The 19636-nt window shown below is 40.3% G+C and overlaps 1 protein-coding gene across 3 annotated transcripts in view; it reads left to right on the forward strand.

Annotated features, from left to right (window-relative positions):
- HEATR3 (HEAT repeat containing 3) overlaps positions 1-19621 on the forward strand; it is a 40290-nt gene extending 20669 nt beyond the window's left edge. The window contains exons 12-15 of one of the 3 annotated variants that reach the window (XM_042918594.1): positions 3792-3880; positions 10390-10533; positions 13799-13975; positions 18772-19621. In XM_042918594.1, coding sequence (XP_042774528.1) covers positions 3792-3880; positions 10390-10533; positions 13799-13975; positions 18772-18894 — 533 coding nt within the window. In that variant the 3' untranslated portion in view covers positions 18895-19621. The remainder of the gene's footprint in view (positions 1-3791; positions 3881-10389; positions 10534-13798; positions 13976-18771) is intronic. The other 2 variants (XM_042918595.1, XM_042918596.1) reach the window with 2 other exon arrangements.
- Positions 19622-19636: the final 15 nt, after the last annotated feature.

Below are 19636 nucleotides of genomic sequence, written 5' to 3' on the forward strand. Positions count from 1 at the left end.
TCCAACTAGCAGAAAGAGAGTTTGTTTCACTTGAGTAAGTGCACATATGCTGTGCCTCTGCTGTGCAGAAAACAGGTATGCTTCTCCCAGTTCAGCTGGCTATTTGTGGTGCCTGATGCTTGCACATTTATTACCTGGAAGATCACAGGAAAATGAGACTAAGTTCAGCCTTGGAAAAATAATGGAAATTTTCTGAACTGTAGGAAACTAGAATTAAACGCTTTAAGTAAATTCCAAGTTCAGGGGTATTGTTGACATAACCTTTTCTTATCAGAATGAAATTTTTGATAAAAGGATAATAGCTTATATTTAGAGATGGTATTCTAAAATTCCTTTTAAACAGAGATTTATTAAGTTACATAACCTTGTGGGTTTTAGGTGGGTGGTTTGAACTGTTATTGGAGAATTTTGTGGAGGATGGGGGTAAATGTCTCTAACTTCTTGTGTTATTATCTCTGAACATTAAATATATGAGGATCATACAACTCTGCCTAACTTATTTTACTTTTTTAAAAATTTTAAATGTTTTTACTTATTTTTGAGAGAGAGAGAGTGCAAGCGGGGGAAGGGCAGAGAGAGAGGGAGACACAGAATCCAAAGCAGGCTTCAGGCTCTGAGCTGTCAGCACGGAGCCCGACGTGGGGCTTGAACTCATGAACCGCAAGATTGTGACCTGGGCCGAAGTCACTCACTCAACTGACTGAGTCACCTAGGCGCCCTTAACTTACTTTACTTTTAATGCTGAACTACGGTTCTGGGGGGTGCCTGGGTGGCTTAGTCAGTTAAGTGTCCAACTTCAGCTCTGGTCATGATTTCACGGTTCATGAGTTCAAGCCCCACGTGAGGCTGTGTGCTGACAGCACAGGGCCTGCTTGGGATTCTCTCTCCCTCTCTTTCTGCCCCTCCCCTACACTCTCTCAAATAAACTTTCAAGGAAGGAAGACAGGGAGGGAGGGAAAGAAGGAAATTGAAAATCAGTCTGAACAATTCACCTAAATAAAATTTGCTGCTTAATTACTTGTGAGTTGATTATTTACCTGCATTAAGATGTGCTACAAATTCTTACATGCCGAACAAAGTTGAGGGGAAAGACATTTTAGTCACCTCTTTTGTTTAACTTCTATTGACCTTTACTTAATTTCTTCAACAATACCGTATGTGTTGACCTTTTCTGGGAATCTCTCAGAAAGGCAGGGTAGTTTGAAATTCCTTTCCCAAAATGGATAAATGACCAGAAATGTGAATTAAATAAAAGTCATCCAAATAATAATCCTTAATTTAGGGAAAGTATAAATTGCACATAATGTAAAATAGTAGTGTGGTTTAGATTAGTGTTTTGAATCTAAAGTAGTGGTTATTTTTCTTAGAATGGAAGATAGAAAAAAATTGTTTCTGAGTGTGTTCTAGTTTGTATTGAGTTATTTCTTCATGATGTTGTTTAATTGTTTCATGTGCAGTTCATGAGTGTCTAGGGCTACACTTAATAGCTGTAATCAAATATAGATATAACTTACTTTTCAGAGCCAGTATGGTGACTTTTTGAATTTTATTAGTAACAATCTTACACCGATTTTTGAGTGCCTTTTAGATGCTAGGCTGTATGAGCGAGGCATTATTACCCCACCCTTCTGATAAGGAAGCTGAGATTTAGAGAGGTTGAGGAACTCCTTCTGGGGCATTCATTTCTTTAGCTATATTTATTGAACGCTTTATGCCATATTCCACTCTCCAGGTCTGAGGGATCCAGGTGTGGATGAGATAAGCAAGATCACTGTGCTCACAGAACTTACAATCTCAGAGATTTAATATAATTTTATCTAGGAAGAAAAAATGACAGCATAATTGGTTCAGGTGCCGTATTAGATGGGTTTACGTTGAAAGGCGTCTCCAAGGAGGTAACATTTGACCAGAGGCCAACATGAGAGGTCATATAAAGTCAAAGGCAGGATTCCATCCCAGGTCTGTCTGATCCTAAAGCTTAGTGTATGTTCTGTGAAACTTACAGGAACTCCCTACTTCAGTACGTAACATATATCTGAAAAGGAAGGTCAAAAAAATAAAATACGCAGATTTGATTCAAATCTGTGCAGAAGCTGGCACGTTCTCATGCAGGCAATCCAGAAAAGGGCATTGGAACCTTTCTAGGGCCCCAGGCAGCAGGAGGCAGAAAGCCAAGGTATCTGTTACCATATAACAAAGCACCCCAAAACTTTGTGGCTTAAAACAATACTCATGAGTTTTTCTCAGGGTTTCTATAGGTCAGAGATGGTTTGTCTCTACTCCACAATGTCTAGGCCAGGGGTTCTCAACTAGGGGCAGTTTTTCTCCACAGGGAACATTTGGCAATGTCTGGAGGTATTTTTTGTTCTTATAACTTGGGGGTTGCTGCTGTTATCTAGAGGGGAGAAGCCAGCGATGCTGCTCTTATACCCTACAGTGTAGAAGGGACCCCAAAGAATTGTTTGGTCCAAAATGTCCATGGTGCTAGGGTTGAGAAACTCTAGGGTTTCTGCCAGAAAACTGGAAGGCAGAACTTCTGAAGTCTTGTTCACTCATACGTTGATGGTTGGCTCAGGGGCTGTCAGCCGGAACACCCATAGGTGACCTCTTCATATGACCTAGGCTTCCTTACAACATGGTGGCTGGGTTCCAAGGGTAAGAGTTGAAAGAGAAAAAAGAGCAAACACATGTGAGTCAGGTGCAAGCCGTGGTGCCTTTTACGACCTAGCCTGTCGTGTTCATGTGTCCTGTTGCTTATAAAAGTCACAAAGTCCCCCCCAGATTCAAGGGGAGGGGAAATGGATTTTACATCTTTATGGGATGTGGCGAGGCTTGGGAAGATCATGCAGAAATGGAAGTACCAAGGTGGCTATTTAATATATAATCTACCACAGCAGGGGCTCCTGGGTGGCTCAGTCGGTTGAGCGTCCGACTGCAGCTCAGGTCATGATCTTGTGGTTTGTGGGTTCGAGCCCCGCGTCAGGCTCTGTGCTGACAGCTCAGAGCCTGGAGCCTGCTTCGGATTCTGTGTCTCCTCTCTCTGTCCCTCCTCCATTTGTGCTCTGTCTCTCTCTGTCTCTCAAAAATAAATAAATGTAAAAAAAACCAAACGTATAATCTACCACAGCAAATCCATCACTTTCCCTTCCCACCTAAGACGTTAGAGAGCTAGCCTGCCTGGGTGACCCACAGCCTTCTGTATAACTGTAAACATAATTGTTTGTTGCTATTGTTCCATTTGTCCTGTGTCGGAAGAAGGGACAATAAGAAAAGAGTAAAAGTGAGCAGGAATGGGAAGGGGAAGTTGGGTTAGTCAAAACCATAGAAACCATTGAAGCCATGGAGGTGTAGTGGCCTAGCCCTGTGCAAACAACAGTTGTTGACTACATAGTGGACTTAGGTTGGTGAGGAAGTACTCTGATTTGGGAGACATCTCCATGCTAGTTCTGCCTAGCACCGTGATGGCAACCCGTGAAAGGCTGAATTCCGTCTACGAAGGCTAGCTCAGGCTTAGCACATGCTAAAGAAGGAGATCAAATGAAAATTCAGTGTCTGGAAGGCAAGGACTATCCATAGAATGCTCCCTTGTTATGATTATTTCAATTGTGGACGTCTTTTCAAACTCAAGTATGTAGCTCACAAGGAACTGTGGAAATTTGGGCTCAATATCAAAAGTGTTAATTATAATAGCATATATTAAGATTTAACATGCCGTGTTTTGATTGTTTCTTTTCCTACAAAGTAACTTGTCTTAGAGAAAGACAAATGTGTGTTTCACTTTTGTGTTTTAGATTTTGCTAAGCATGTTGACTTTCTAGAAGCCATAAGTAGTGCCTTGAGGGCCCTTTTGCAAACAATGGCCTCCAAGAACATTTCTCAGGTAAGATTCTTAAAAATTTTCATATGAAACCAGCAAAGATTCTGCATTATGGAGGCAAAGTTAATAACTTTTTTTTTTTTTAAGTATTTATTTTGGGGGGCGCCTAGGTGGCTCAGTTGGGTAAGCGTCTGACTTCGGCTCAGCTCATGATCTCACAGTTCATGAGTTCGAGCTCCATGTCGGGCTTTCTGCTGTCAGCGCAGAGCCCACTTTGGATCCTCTATCCCTCTCTCTCTGCCCCTTCCCCACTTGTGCCCACTCTTTCTCTCAAAAATAAAAATAAACATTAAAAAAACATATTAAAAGTATTTGTTTGAAGAGTAATGTATGATCCTTGTAAAGAGAAATCATATGTGCTTAAAATAAAAAGTAAAATATTTTCCTTCTTCCCACCAGTGCCACCAACACACACAATCTTTTTTATCGATGTAACTTGGGTGACGGACAGGTCACAAATATGTTCTCTGAAAGCCATCTGTCTTTTGTAACCATTTACAGAAATTTTCAAGCATGCCTCCTGACCCTCCACAGTGGTCCACAGGCATCTCTGTGATAGGTGCTTTCTCACTTTTGTTTTTTGCTTTTTATTAAGGAAATTTTCAAACATCTCTAAAAGCAAAGATAATAGTATCACCAACCACAGGTGTCACTGAGTTGGCAACATCCTGGCCTTCTTGTTCTCTTTATCTCCCTTCCGCTTTGTTTTTGTTACCTGGACTGCTTTAAAGCAAATTGTGTTTATTTCACCCATAAGTATTTTATTATGTGCTTCATTACGTGTCTGTGACAGAAAATGGACTTTTAAAAAACATGACCACAGTACCATTACCCCCAAATTAACAGACATTGCTTTATCATCATTTGATATATGCAGTCTGAGTTCAGTGTTTTCTGATTGCCATGAAAATGTCTTCTTCAGGTGCTTTTGTTTAGATCAGAACCCAAACAAGATCCACACATTGCTTTTAGTTGATACTTCCGTTTCAGTTTTTTTTTTTAACGGCTTTAGTGAGACTTAATTCACATACCATACGATTCACCCATTTGAAGTGTACCATTCAGTGGTTTTTAGTATATTCACAGGTCCTTAAATCTCTTAATTTAAAACATTTCCCCTACCAACCCCCCTCTCCCTTTTCTATTCATTTACTGAAGAACCTGTTATTTGTCTTGAAGAATTTTTCTCATTCTGAGATTTGGCTGGTTGCTAACAATGGTAATGTTAATGTGTCCCTCTGTGGTCCATATATCCTAGGAAGCTAGGTCTAGAGCCTTAATTAGATTTGGGATCAAATTTTTTGGCAAGAATAATTCATAGTGTTGTCTGTATTTTCTACTTTCCTATCACAAATTATGTATTTTCACAAATAGTGATGTTAAGATTAATCAGTGGATTCCTTAGTGGTTGTAGCCAGCAGGGATTACTGTTGTCTAGATCCGTTATTTTATCAGTGGTTGCAAAATGGACACATTCTAATCTTGTCATTTTTTTTTTACATTTATTAGCTGTGATTCTACTATAGAGAAAAACTTTCTGTCTCCTCAGTTATTTGGTAACTTTGAAATAAAGTCCATACCAGAAAGATGGGATAAGTGTATATGATTCTGCACCCCTACACTTTTCTCCAGAGTAATATGTTAGTGCCCTCAGCAATCTCAGAAAGTGATCAGTGAGGTGTTTTTTTGTTTTGTTTGTAAATTTTTTTACATTTATTTATTTTTGAGAGAGAGAGAGACAGAGCACAAGTGGGGGAGGGCAGGGAGAGAGGGAGACAGAAACTAAATCAGGCTCCAGGCTCTCAGCTGTCAGCACAGAGCCCGATGCGGGGCTTGAACTCAAAAACTGTGAGATCATGACCTGAGCCGAAGTCGGACACTTAACCGACTGAGCCACCCAGGCGCCCCCAGTGAGGTTTTTTTAAATATCATTATGAACTCGTGGTTTTTAATAGATTTGTATTTCATTCCAGTATAAGCTTTTTTTCTTTGATGCAGAAACTGTCCCATCTGTCGGGACACTTGAGTGGCTTAGTTGATTAAGTGTCTGATTATTGATTTCGAGTCAGGTCATGATCCCAGGGTCATGGGATTAAGCCCCATGTGCTGAGTGTGAAGCCTGCTTAGGATTCTGTCTCCTTCTGTCCCTCTTGCTCGCCCACACACACACTCTCTCTCTCTCTCTCTCTCCCTCTAAAAAAAAAAAGAAAGAAAAGAAAAGAAATGATCCCATCTGTCGGTAGTAGAAGTCTCTTCTCTGTGGCTCCTGAACCCACTAGATTTGAGAGCTTCTTGGGTACAAGCAGCTGTCCCAGACTCATCTTGTACTTTTCCTGCTTGAAACCTGGAGTCATTTTCCCCAGCAGCCCTAATATCTTTAGTGGGAAATTAAGTTTTGGAATACTTTTGCTATGTTGTCGTTGCTTCTGGACTTTTTTAGTGGAAATAGCTAGGAAATAAGAATTTCATGGTAAGAGAAAAAATAAATCACAATGTCATACTGATATTTCCAGTTTAAGTAAAAAGGCTAAAGTATTTTTACTTAACTTTTGATATATAATTGTATCTTTTTTGTACTGCAAATCTTGCTTCTTAGTGATGTTAAAATTATTTGCTTTATCCTACAGAATGTATTTAATAGTTTCAAGATAACAATGTTGTTATTACTAACAGTAACACAGCTGAATGTAGTTTAAGATTTCTTTGTGATTCTTCTTGTCCTTAGGAAAAATTCCTCCAAGACTGTACAAATTGCTGTGTTTTAAAGTTGCTTGAAAAAATTCTCTTTGTGGCTTGTTATAAAGTTAGTTTCAATTGTTTTAGCTTTCCTTTTTTTAAGAGTCCTTTTCTCATTTTGCTTTAATTTTTATTTTACACAATTTCAGTAACAAAACTGAAACAGGTTGGAGCGGCTGGCTGGCTCAGTCGGTAGAGCATGAGACTCTTAATCTCAGGGTTGTGAGTTTGAGGCCCATGTTGGGCATGGAGCCTAGTTAAAAAAAAAAAAAAACAAAAAACACAAAAACTGAAACAAGATATATTCAGAGGAAAATATGATATATACATACGATGGGATATTTTTCAGCTTTAAAAAGGAACGCAATTGTAATGCTATCACCTAGGTGAACCTTGAAGACATTACATTAAGTGAAATAAACCAAACACAAAGGACAAATATTGTATGATTCCATTTATGAAGTACCTAGAATAGTTAAATTCATAAGGACAGAATGTAGAACAATGGCTGTCAGGGGTTAGGGGAAGGAGAGAGTAGGGGCATCCTGTTTAAGGGGATGGAGTTCTGGGGGTGGATGGGTGATGGCTGGTTGCACAACAGTGTGAAAGTACTTCCTGCCACTGAGCTGTACAATTCAAAATGTATCCCTTTGGTCCTGTTCCTCCCTTTCTGGTAACCATCCATTTTGGTTTTTGATTTATCATTGTATTGTTCTTATTTTAAAAACATAAGCAAATATGTAGGCATTTGTATTTCAGCCCTTTCTTAAAAGTAGTGCTTCTGCCCCCTTGCTGTTTTTTCCTCCTTTATTAATCATCATAGTACATAGGTATCTTTCTCATTTCTTTCTTTTTTTTTTTTTTTTAAATTTACTATTTCTTTTGAGAGCGAGATTGTGCGCAAGAGAGAGCATGTGCGCAAGTTGGGGAGGATTAGAGGGAGAGGGGGAGAGAGAATCCCAAGCAGGCTCTAGGCTGTCAGCACAGAGCTTGACACAGGGCTCGATCCCACAGACCATGAGACCATGACCTGAGCTGAAATCAAGAGTCAGATGCTTAACAAACTGAGCCACCCAAGCTCCCCTGTTACATCTTTTTTTACAGCTTCATATTATTTACTCTGTCGTGTAGGTGTTCCTTATTCATTCAACCTGTCTGCTATTGGTGGGTATTTTACTTTCCAGTCAGTCTTTGCTATTATAAATAGAACCGCAGCAATTGACTTTTTTACAGATGTTATTTTGTGTTTTTGCCATTGAGTCTTGGGGATAGATGCCTAGAAGTGGGCTTGCTGGGTCAGGGAAGAGATGGAGTTCTAATTTTGCTAATTACTGCTGTAGTCCCCTCCTTAGACTTGGAGCCATCTTGAATCTCCACCAGCAGTGAGAGTGCCCGTTTTGCTGTAGCCACACCAGCAGGGTACATTGTCAGAATGTTGGATTTTAACCAGTTTGATAGCTGAGAAGTTATATCTCATTCTGATTTGCATTTCTCTTCTTCTGGGGAGATTGGATGTCTCTTTATGTATTTTAAGGGCCTTTGGTTTGGTTTTGTTTTGTTTTTCTGTAACTGTTCCCGTGTTTTCTCAGTTTTGCTATTTTGGTGGTGGTCTTTTGCTTCTTCATATATAAGGCCAAATCTTAGGGCCCCGCCCCCAGTCGACTTAAGCAGAAACTTTGGGGAGGGGCCCAGTGGTCTATATTTGAAGAAATCCTCTAGGTGGTTGGCATGCACACTAAGTTGGGGAAGCAGTGTGCTCTACCATCCTTGCTCCTTCCTTTCTAAAGTCTTCCAGTGTTGATCAGTATGTCATGAGACCATACCACCCACTTCTCTTGGTTATAGCCACCCATAGGGTGCCCAAGGCACCCTTTGTTCCTTAAAGATTCCTGCTGTTGGGCTTTATTACTCTTCAATAGTCCTGTCATGACTCTTCAGGATCCACATAGATGCTCCCCCAAGTGACCTGGCTTTGAAGTTCCTGGACCTCCCTTTCTCTGGCCATCTTGTCTTCCTTCCTACTTCTACTCCATGGCCACACCCTAGAGCACTGCTTCCCACACCTTGTCTTGGTCCACAGCATAGTGAGAATGTCTCTGGTGCTTTTCTGTCAAATACAGTATGCGCTGTTGGTCTTTAGTATATAAACCTTAAATTTTTTTTCTTTGTATATTTGAGAATTTTCTTTCAAGATCATAACTTTTGACCCTTAGTTTCTTTGAAATGGGAATGGTAATAATGGAGAGAGGATTAGAAGACCCTATACTGTAGGGCCTATAGAAATATAAAGTATTTTTACTGATTTTGCATGATCCTCAGCAGTAGCTTACTGGGTCAGTCTGATGTTTAAAGAGAATTACTCCCAGCTCATGCCCAGTTAATGTCTAGGCATTCATATATATTCAGGCCATAGATTTTCAGATTGGCTATGTATTGGGCATGAGCATGGAATTTGAGAACTAGAAGGACCCTGGTTCTCGAATGCTTTACAAAAAAAGGAAACCAGGGACTAGAGGTGCTGAATGACGGCACTAAGACTGGAGTGTGACTGTCCTGCTCCCCTGTCTAGTTCTCTATCTTGTAGGTTTGTGCACACTGGGCAACTTAACGTTTGTGAGTCATGCTGGTAGTAAAGCAGCCTGCCTTCATCATTCATAGCAGCCTTGTTCTGGCTGTGAACAATCCTGTGGTTGGTGGGATTGTTTCCAGTAGAGTGTTTTCTAAGAAACCTGAGCCTATTAGCTATTTCCTTTAGATTTGGCAGAAGCAGTGCAGATGATTCAGAAATGAGCTTGTTTAGAATTGTTGCGTATCTTGGGGCACTTGGGTCAGTCAGTTGGGCATTTTACTCTTCATTTCAGCTCAAGTCATGATGTCACAGTTTGTGAGGTCAGGACCCATGTCAGCCTCTGCACTGACAAGGCAGAGCCTGGTTGGGATTCTCTCTGGATTCTCTCTCTTCCCCTCCAACTCTCAAAATAAATAAATAAACATTAAAAAAAAAAACTTCAGTATTTTATATGTGTGTGTATATATACATATGTGCATTTTTGTGTGCGTTACTTAATCCTCTTAGCCCCTCTGCACCCTGCATTACTCATGGAGAAATGGAGAACCTAGTGGGGTCAAGTATTTTGCACAGGATTGCTAAGTGGTAAGGAGTAGAGCCAGGTTGTGAATTCGGGATGTCAGATTCCAAATCCAAAGCCCTTAGTTACCATGCTGGGCTGCTCCTCACAGGTGATAGCCTGGCAACATGATATTCGAATTCTCTTGTGATACCTGCGTCCACATAGGTGTTCAGATTATCTTAAAATGAAAATTATCACTACACGGCGGAAGCACTATATAATTTCATGGTTTTTACAATCTCTAATAATTTACCATACCACACACATCTCAGGGTGAGTTCTTGCATAGATTCAGCCAATTTTTATTAAAGCTACATGATTTTATTTACATTTTCAAAACGTTCTTATGATTAATGTTAAAAAGAAATTTGAATCTCTTTAGTCTGCGTACATCTGACCAAAAGTCTTCTTCAAATGAAACTAATAGGAAATGAAGCCCCTCTTACAGGCCTACAGCTATGGTAAATTGAGTAATAACAGTGACATGAACAGGCCTCATCTTAGTTCAAGAATACCAGCTGTATTTAGGAGCGATTAGAGTAAGTAATAACTTTTCTTAGTGACATTCCTGTCAGTCCTGTTGTGCGTACTATTGGAACTGGTCGAGTTTAACACCATAAATACTCTCTTCTTCCTTTTCAACAGTGCATGACTCCTGATCAGCTGATGACATTGTGCACAGCCGGCATTCATAGTAGTAATACAGGGGTGAGAGTAAACGTTGTTAGTATTTTAGGAATCACTGGCAGCATCCTTGCCAAAGAAGATGGAACACTGGAAACTCTTAAGGTAAAACAATATGCTTCTAATGTAAAATGTTAAATCACTAGAAACAGGGTAATTGTTGGTGTGGGATTTTTTTTTAATTTTTCTGGGAGAGGGAGAGGGAGGGAAGGAGGGAACATGAGTGAGCGAGGGATACGCAAAGGGAGAGGGAGAGAGAATCCCAAGCAGGCTTCGTGCCCAGTGCAGAGCCTGACGAGTGGCTCAATCTCATGACGGTAAGATCATGACCTGAGCCAAAGTCAAGAGTCGGACACTCAACCAACTAAGCCACTCAAGCACCCCAGTGTGGGATTTTTAAAAACTTCTGTGGACATCATGAGAAGAAATCCTATCAAGAATTTGCTTACTAAAGTACATTATTAAAATATGCCCTTTGAATTTGGCTTGATCTGCCTACATGAATTAGATAGGTACTTGAAAAGTTGAGTTGCATTTTGCCGTTTAACTTTATTCCAGAGATACTTTTTCAAAAATGAACTTGTCTGCAGTGAAAGACGAGTTCAGCATTGTCTCAGGTACCTCTGCTTTTGCTGTTACCTAAAATATGAGCATGTTACATTCTCCTAGTGATGAAGGAACCGCTTGCCAGTTCTCTTAGCACGCCTGGCCAACGTGCATTCTGAACAGTACCACACAGTGCCCTCTGATGACACTTCGTAAATTTGAAGCAGCAAGCTTCAACATACTTGCTTCCAGCACTTCATCGAGGCACAGTCGCTCAGGAACTAATCTGCTCGAGACACAGCATCACTAGTAACTAAAAGGACAGTGATAGTAAAGTTACCCTTCCTTGTGGTAATAATTGCTGAAGCATTAATTACTAATTCATGGGTAGTAAACCATTTGTTAGGAAGTACTTAAGTTGCTAACAACTTTACACAATGACTCATTTTTTTAAATGTTTATTTATTTTGAGAGAGAGAGACAAAGCATGAATGGATGAGGAGCAAAGAGAAAGGGAGACACAGAATCCGAAGCAGTCTCCAGGTTCTGAGCTGTGAGCACAGAGCCTGACATGGGGCTTGGATTCACCAACCATGAGGTCATGACCTGAGCCGAAGTTGGACGTTCAACCAACTGAGCCACCCAGGCACCCGAACCATGACTCATTTTTAAGAACATTATTTTGAAAAGATGCCTGCACGTAACAAAACAGACAAGTAAAAAGAATATTAATGAAAAAACTCCTCTCCCTTTATAACTTTCCAAGCCCCCCCCCCCCCAGTTTAACTGTAGAGAGGCAGCCACTGTTACCCCTTTCTTCTGTGTTATTCTAGATATATAGACACATAAACAAGAGAGAATGTGGCTGTGTGGTTGTGTGTGCGTACGACCATGTGCATGTTTAATCACTTCCCGCCCCTTAACGCTGTAATTCCCAAGGTCCACTTGAGCGGAGCAACAAGTTTTTCTCAGGCATAACATGAGATTTTTTTGAATGTTTGTATTTAGTCACATTTCCAAGCATGAAGCAAAGCAGAAGAGCACCTGAGTGGCTTAATCGGTTAAGCGTCCGACTTTGGCTCAGGTCATGATCTCATGGTTCGTGGGTTCAAGCCCTACATCGGGCTCTGTGCTGACAGCTCGGAGCCTGGAGCCTGCTTCCGATTCTGTGTCTCTCCCTCTGTCTGTCCCTCCCCCACTCACACTCTGTCTCTCTCTCTCTCAAAAATAAACATTAAACATTTTTTTTAAAAATGTTTTAAAGCTCGGTATTAAAGGCATCATGGTACTTTGCCCCTGTTGGTTCAGTATGCATGTCTTAAAAATAGGGACAGTTTGTGACATAACCACCATTATCACACCTTACACAGTCAGCAATCACGTCTCATACATAGTCCATATTCAGATGTTTTCAGTTTCAAAAACATTTATTTATGGATAGTTCGTTTAAACCAGGATTTAAGTCAAGTCTATGTGTTGTGTTTGGTTGTGGATCTTCTAAGCCTCTCTCAATCTGGAAACTTCTCCCTGGCAGTGCCTACCACTACCTGTTTGTTTGTTTGTTTCTTCCTTTCTTCCTTTCTTTTTGAGTAAGCTCTATGCCCATCGTGGGGCTTGAACTCAAAACCCCGAGATCACGAGTCACACACTGTACCAGCTGAGTCAGCCAAGCACCCCTACCACCACCTGTTTTTTTCCTCAATTCCTAGGGTTGTCTCATAGTTTCCAACCTTCTGGATTTGTCGGATTGCTTCCTTGTGTTGTTAAGCTTGTTCTTTTATTGTCTGTATTTTCTGTAAACTGGAGGTTAGATCTAAAGGCTAGGTTAGATTCAGATTCAGGCTAATCTTTTTAATAAGACTACTTCCTACGTGATACTGTGTGTTTCATATTTTATTATAGAATATTGAATCTAAACACTATCCTAGAGGTTGTCTGTATTACTTAAATTCAGATAAGGAAATTGGGGCCCAGAGTGGGTAATGAACTGTCCAAGAGTCAGGCTGTTATTTACGTCACAGCTGGAGCTTGAACTCACTATTCTTAGCATTTCCACTCTCCCACTGATAGTACCAGATGTGCACATCACCCTTAAGACATAAAGGATGACGGAGAACAGCCAAAACAAAGTAAGCTTACTTTTGAACAGTTCTTCGCAGATTGGGAATGGCCTGTTCATTAGCCAGCTAATTGTCAAAGTATGGATGGGTGTTAAAGATCATTACAGGGAAGCACTTTTTTTTTTTTTTTTAACGTATATTTATTTGCATCTTGACATGACAGGGAAAGGCTTTTTGAGGGAGATGGGAAAAATTTAATTTCCAAAGTCAATCTCTCATAGATCATTTATGGATTTTAATTTATTTTATTTAGGAATGTAAACTTAATTTATCTAGTTTATATTATACATGGTGTATTTATAAATACATGTGAAGTCTTTAATTTTTAGTTTTTCAAAGTTTTTAAAAAAATTTTTTTAAGTGTATTTATTTTGAGAGAGACAGAGCATGAACAGGGGAGGGGCAGAGAGAGAGAGAAAGAGAGAGAGAGAGAATCCCAAGCAGGCTCTGCACTGTCAGCACAGAGCCCAACACGGGGCTCAAACTCACAAAACCATGAGATCATGATTAGAGCTGAAATCAAGAGTTGGACGCTCAACTGACTGAGCCACCCAGGTGCCTCAGTTCTTTCAAAAAAATTTGTCTCTGGCATTTCTGAGTTTTAAAAGACCATGTGTGAATTGTTGCCACGTTCAAAGTTAGTATGGATTTTGGAAACTGAGGTTAGAATATTGGACAATAACAGTGTGTTTTGTTGTCTCCAGACCATCGGGTGCTTTCTGCTTGAGGTTGCCACTAAAGATCCCTCCCTCGTGGTGGCAGGGGAAGCCTTAGATGCCCTCTTCGATGTTTTTGCAGATGGGAAAGAAGCTGAAAGGGCCTCAATTCAAATTAAACTGTTGTCTGCTCTGAAAGAATTCCAGCCAGTCTTCAAAACGAAGGTATGTAGCTGTTCTGTTTAGAAATGCTTAGGTCTCAGGGAGCCTGGGTGGCTCAGTCAGTTGGGCGTCTGACTTCAGTTCAGGTCATGATCTCACACTTCGTGAGTTCGAGCCCCACATCGGGCTCTGTGCTGACAGCTCAGAGCCTGGAGCCTGCTTCGGATTCTGCATCTCCCTCTGTCTCTGCCCCTCCCCTGCTCACGCTCTGTCACTCTCTCTCTCTCTCTCTCTCTCTCTCTCTCTCTCTCTCTCTCTCTCTCAAAAATAAATAAACATTAAAAAAATATTAAAAAAAAAAAAAAAAAGAAAGAAATGCTTAGGTCTCAATGTCCTACGAGAAGGGGGTGTGTGTAGTTCCCTTCATGCAATTGCAGTGATTCGCAGCACACTTCATCCTCAGAACTGAAGAATGCTTGTTGGCTGAGTCAGAGCTCCGTCCTTTCTGTTGAATCACTGTGATGTGGGCCGAAAAGGGGTAGACGAGGTCCCCCCCTTGCCACAACAGTTCAGTAGTGCTAACAGTACTCCTGTAGAAGCGCTGAAGTCTGTTGCCTACAAAGCACTTTCATATACATTGTAAACTTACTTTATATCATTAGAGGTAATTCATTACAGCTGGATTTCCACATTATGAGTATTTCCCTTTGATGCTCTGAAAAAAGGGCAAAGTCCAGACTGATCTCTGTTGGAGAATGTAGCTACCTTCATTGGCCCATTTATTTACTTATTAGTTTGCTTATGTTTATTTATTTATTTTGAGATAAAGACAGAGCACACGAGCAGGGGAAGGGCAGAGAGAGAGGGAGAGAGAGAATCCCAAGCAGGCTCTGCACTGTCAGCACAGAGCCCGACACGGAGCTCGAACCCACAAACTGTGAGATCATGACTTGAGCCAGATGCTTAACTGACTGAGCCACTCAGGCTTCCCCTTTTTATTTATTTTTTGTTTCAATAGAAACATCAAAACTAACTTTCGGTTAAAAAGTAATTTTCAAATACTTGGTGGCTGGGGGAAAGCAACCAGTAATTTAAAAAAAAATTTTTTTAAGTTTTATTTGTGTGAGAGAGAGGGCAGGGAAGGGGCAGAGAGAGAGAATCCCAAGCATGCTCTGCGCTTACAATGAACTGTGAGATCATGACCTGAGCTGAAATGAAGAATTGGATGCTCAACCTACTGAGCCACCCAGGCGCCCTGCAACTAGGAATTTTAAAAACAGCTTTGAATCACATGTCTACAAGTTTAAGTTTACCATTCTCCACTTACCTAAGTCTCCATTTCCGGGAGAGCCCAGCTATCTCAGTCTGTGGAGCATGCAACTCTTGATCTCAGGGTTGTGGGTTCAAGCCCCATGTTGGGTATAGAGTTACTTAAAAATAAATAATAATGATAATAAAAATAAATAAATACAAAATCTCCATTTCTGAATTATGTCATTTTGAGAAATAAAAATACTTGTATTTTTTGCTTTTAGATTTTAAATTTTTTTTTTTTTTTTCAACGTTTTTTATTTATTTTTGGGACAGAGAGAGACAGAGCATGAACGGGGGAGGGGCAGAGAGAGCGAGGGAGACACAGAATCGGAAACAGGCTCCAGGCTCCGAGCCATCAGCCCAGAGCCCGACGCGGGGCTCGAACTCACGGACCGCGAGATCGTGACCTGGCTGAAGTCGGACGCTTAACCGACTGCGCCACCCAGGCGCCCCTTGCTTTTAGATTTTAAATTAAACAGTTGCTTTAAAATCTTTGTCAAAAGAATAGAGGTTTTGGTGAAAAATTAGCTTACTTCTGTTGTTTTCCAGTATATTTCTTTTATCTAACAGGCTTCTAATGCAGATTTCAGTTCTCGAGGAGAGAACTCTGTGATAACTTTTTAGGAGAATATGACTGTATGTCTAATAATTTAATAACTGTGAAGTAACTGCTTGAGCTAAAGCCAACCTTATATGTCTAATACCTTAAATTTTCTGAAGTTCTTTTGAGGCATAAAAAAGAATTTTCCAGAAGAAAAGAAAAACAGCAACACACACCGTGCACATTCTATGTCATAGTTACATCTGGAGTCAGTGTTGGTTTAAGAACATCAGTATTGGGGGGTGCCTGGGTGGCTCAGTCGGTTAAGTGACCAACTTCGGCTCAGGTCATGCTCTCACGGTTCGTTGGTTCAAGCCCCAGCTGAACCAACAGCTCAGAGCCTGGAGCCTGTTTCAGATTCTGTGCCTCCCTCTCTCTGACCCTTCCCCGTTCATGCTCTGTCTCTCTCTGTCTCAAAAATAAATAAACATTAAAAAAAAAATTAAAAAAAAATAAGCATTAAAAAAAAAGAACATCAGTATTGGTTTGTTTTTAACATTTTTATGTTTCAGCATCATGTATTTAAAAACGTAGTAATAGTGGCTAACATTTATTAAGATTCACCAGTGTGTAATTTAAGTTGAATGGTTTATCCCTAGTTGAGGCCTGTAGGTTTTTTTGTTTCCTGGGTTGTTGGGTTTTTTTTAATTGAGATACATTTGACCTATAGCTTTATATTAGTTTTAGGTGTTCAGCATAATGATTTGATATGTGTATATATAGGGAAATAATTACTACAATAAGTTTGGTTAACATCCATCACCACACACAATTGCAATTTTTTTTTCTTGTGATGAGAACTTTTAAGAACTTTTAAGCTTCTGCGCTCATAGTAACTTCCAAATGTATGATCAGAGCTGCTAACTACAGTCACCATGCTGAACATGACATCTCCATGACTTATTTATCTTGTAACTGGAAGTTTGTGCCTTTCGGCCCACTTTGCCCGTGTTTGTCTGTTTTTTAAGCAGTGAGGTTTTATTCTCCCCTGTTTTCTGCCTCATTGGTAACCACATTGAAGGATGTTTCTCCACATAAAGATGGATGTGCACTAGTGTTTCCCTCTTTGTTATCCAAACCGTAGACTAACATATTCCCAATCCAGTACTTTGTGTGTTTTCACGTAACACTGTCTCCTAGAGATATTTCCATACCAATATTAGTGGGTGTGTCCAATTGTTCTTAGAGGGTACGGGGCCTTGAAACTTCTGAAAGAGGAGTCTGCAAGGTAAGGAGAAAATATCCCCTGTTTCCCTGCAGCTGCAAGGAAAGCAGATGTGGTTGAGCCTTCAAACTACAGAAACCAGTGTGTAGGGAGGAGTTATGTAAACTATGAACCAGCAAAATAACCCCTAACCTCTGTTCCGATTGGTTTTCCTACTTAATATGCATTGCTCTGGTAATGATGTTTAATTATTTTTCTTTTCTCAAAGGTATAAAGCCCTAGTGAAATTTCTTTGTTAGCCAGAAAGGCAGCCTGTAGTTTTTCATATGAAGCTCCTCTGTGAATGAAGCCACAATTGCATTAAAGACTGTTTGGTATATATTTAGCCCCGAGTTGCATTTAAACACTATATAAGGGGTGCCTGGGTGGCTCTGTTGGTTGAACATTTGACTCTTTTCAAGTATATATATATTTTAAGTTTATTTTGGGGGGGGAGGGGCAGAGAGAGAGAAAGAGAGAATCCCAAGTAGGCTCACCACTCAGCACAGAGCCTGATGTGGGGCTTGAACTCCCAAATCATGAGGTCTTGACCTGAGCCAAAGTCAGATGCTTAACCCAGTGAGCCGCCCAGCCTCCCCTAAAGATATTTTCTTTATTTTTTTATTTTTATTTTGAGAGAGAGGGGGTGCGCCAGCATGGGGAGAGGCAGAGAGAGAAGAGAGACAGAGAATCCCAAGCAGGCTCTGTGCTGTCAGCTCAGAACCCAATGCAGCTTGGTATCAGGAACCAGGAGATCACGACCTGAGGCAAAATCAAGAATTGAATGCTCAGGGGCGCCTGAGTGGCTCCTTCAGTTAAGTGCATCTGACTTGAGTTTTGGCTCAGGTCACGATCTCACATGGGATCATGGGATCGATCTCTGCATTGGGCTGTGTGCTGACAATGTAGACTCCGCTTGGGATTCTCTGTTTACCTCTCTCTCTGCCCCTCTCCTGTGCATGTGCACGTGTTCTCTCTCTCTCTGTCTCTGTCTCTGTCTCTGTCTCTCTGTCTCTCTCTCTCTCAAGTAAACATTAAAAAAAGAAGAACCCACTATACAATGCGTTTTACTAAAGAACTTCTCTAGAGCGGTGCCTCTCAAAATTGCCCTGTGATCAGCAGCATCGTAATCACCTGGTGTTTTGTTACAAATGCAAATTTCCAGACCCAAGTCCAGACATGCTGAAAATCAGAAACTGTGGATGGGCCCACCCATCTGTTTTTGTTTTTGTTTTTGTTTTTGTTTTTATGTATGTATGTATGTATTCGTAGAGAATGCGCCTGAGTTGGGGAGGAGCAGAAAGAATCCCAAGCAGACCCCAGTGTGGGGCTTGAACTCTTGAACCATGAGATTACGACCTGAGCCTAAGTCGAACGTTTAACCGACTGAGCCACCCAGGTGCCCTGTGTTTTTTTAACAAGCCTTCCAGATGATACTGTTGCATGCTAAAATTTCAGAACCACTGCTCTAGACTGGAGGCGAGGTCTAGTTCACATACCATAAACCTTATTCTTTGGAACTCTACAATTCAGTCGTTCTTGTAACTATTGTTTACAAGGTGCATAATCTTACCTTATCTTTATGGCTCACACACTATATTCTTTTACCTTGGAAAGTGAGACTCTTTCACCATATTCTAGCAGCTCTTTTTTTCTGAAAATAAATACACCCAAAATCAAATGCTATCTTATCTAAAGGAATTAGTAATATATATCAAATCACATATGATTTTTTGGCAGATACGAAAAGAAGGGAGAGGTAAATACAGTCCAGATCAGCTGTGTGTTCTCGACAATGTGAAGATGAATTTGAGAAGGTTTGTCGCTTACCAAGAAACTGTTGAGAAAAGACTGACTACTTGAACTACTGAAAGACCAGTTCTTGCCCCAAGTGTTCAATGCTAAAAAGTACCGAAGGGTTTCCTTTGAGTGTATGTGTTTCTAAAAGTCATTTTTTAAATCCCCATATCCTGTACATTAATTTGAAGTTTGCAAAAACTTCAAAACCTGTCGGAAACTCTCTTTTGAGCTCTGGGATCTCTGTGGCATTTCTAGTTTCTGTAAGTGATGTTTCCTGCATGTTTTAATCACTGGAAACACGAAGAGGGAAAGAGTAGAAACACAAAGGAATCTCAGGTGGCTCTTCATCAGCAGCAAAGAAACTTTCAAACAATCATGTTTTCCTTGAATTTTGCAGGAAGAGAAAATCCAAAGCAATGCTTGGATGCTCTTTAAAGCAAGTATCATTTTATATGTGCTGCCAGAGTGAGCAAGCCAAGTATCATTTTATATTAGAGGAATCTTTAACTAAATATGAAGACAAGCTTTTAAAAAGGATTTTGGTATGAAGTAAAGCAATTACATTTACCTTTTCTGAGGAAGTGAGTGGATTGAGTTTGTATTCCAACTATTTAGTAGAATATACTAATGAATTAATGAGACCATTGTCATCCTCTACAAATGGAGCTGATCAGTTACTGCTGTGTAACATCACTCCTTGTTTAATTTGATATGGAATCAGAATTAGGAGAGAATATTTTTCAATAAATAACTTGGTAATTGAAAACTTTGTGTCTTACAAAGTCTTTTTTAAGATACCAGATAA

The sequence above is a fragment of the Panthera leo genome, chromosome E2, assembly GCF_018350215.1.
Source record: "Panthera leo isolate Ple1 chromosome E2, P.leo_Ple1_pat1.1, whole genome shotgun sequence".
In the NCBI taxonomy this organism is placed as follows: Eukaryota; Metazoa; Chordata; class Mammalia; order Carnivora; family Felidae; genus Panthera; species Panthera leo.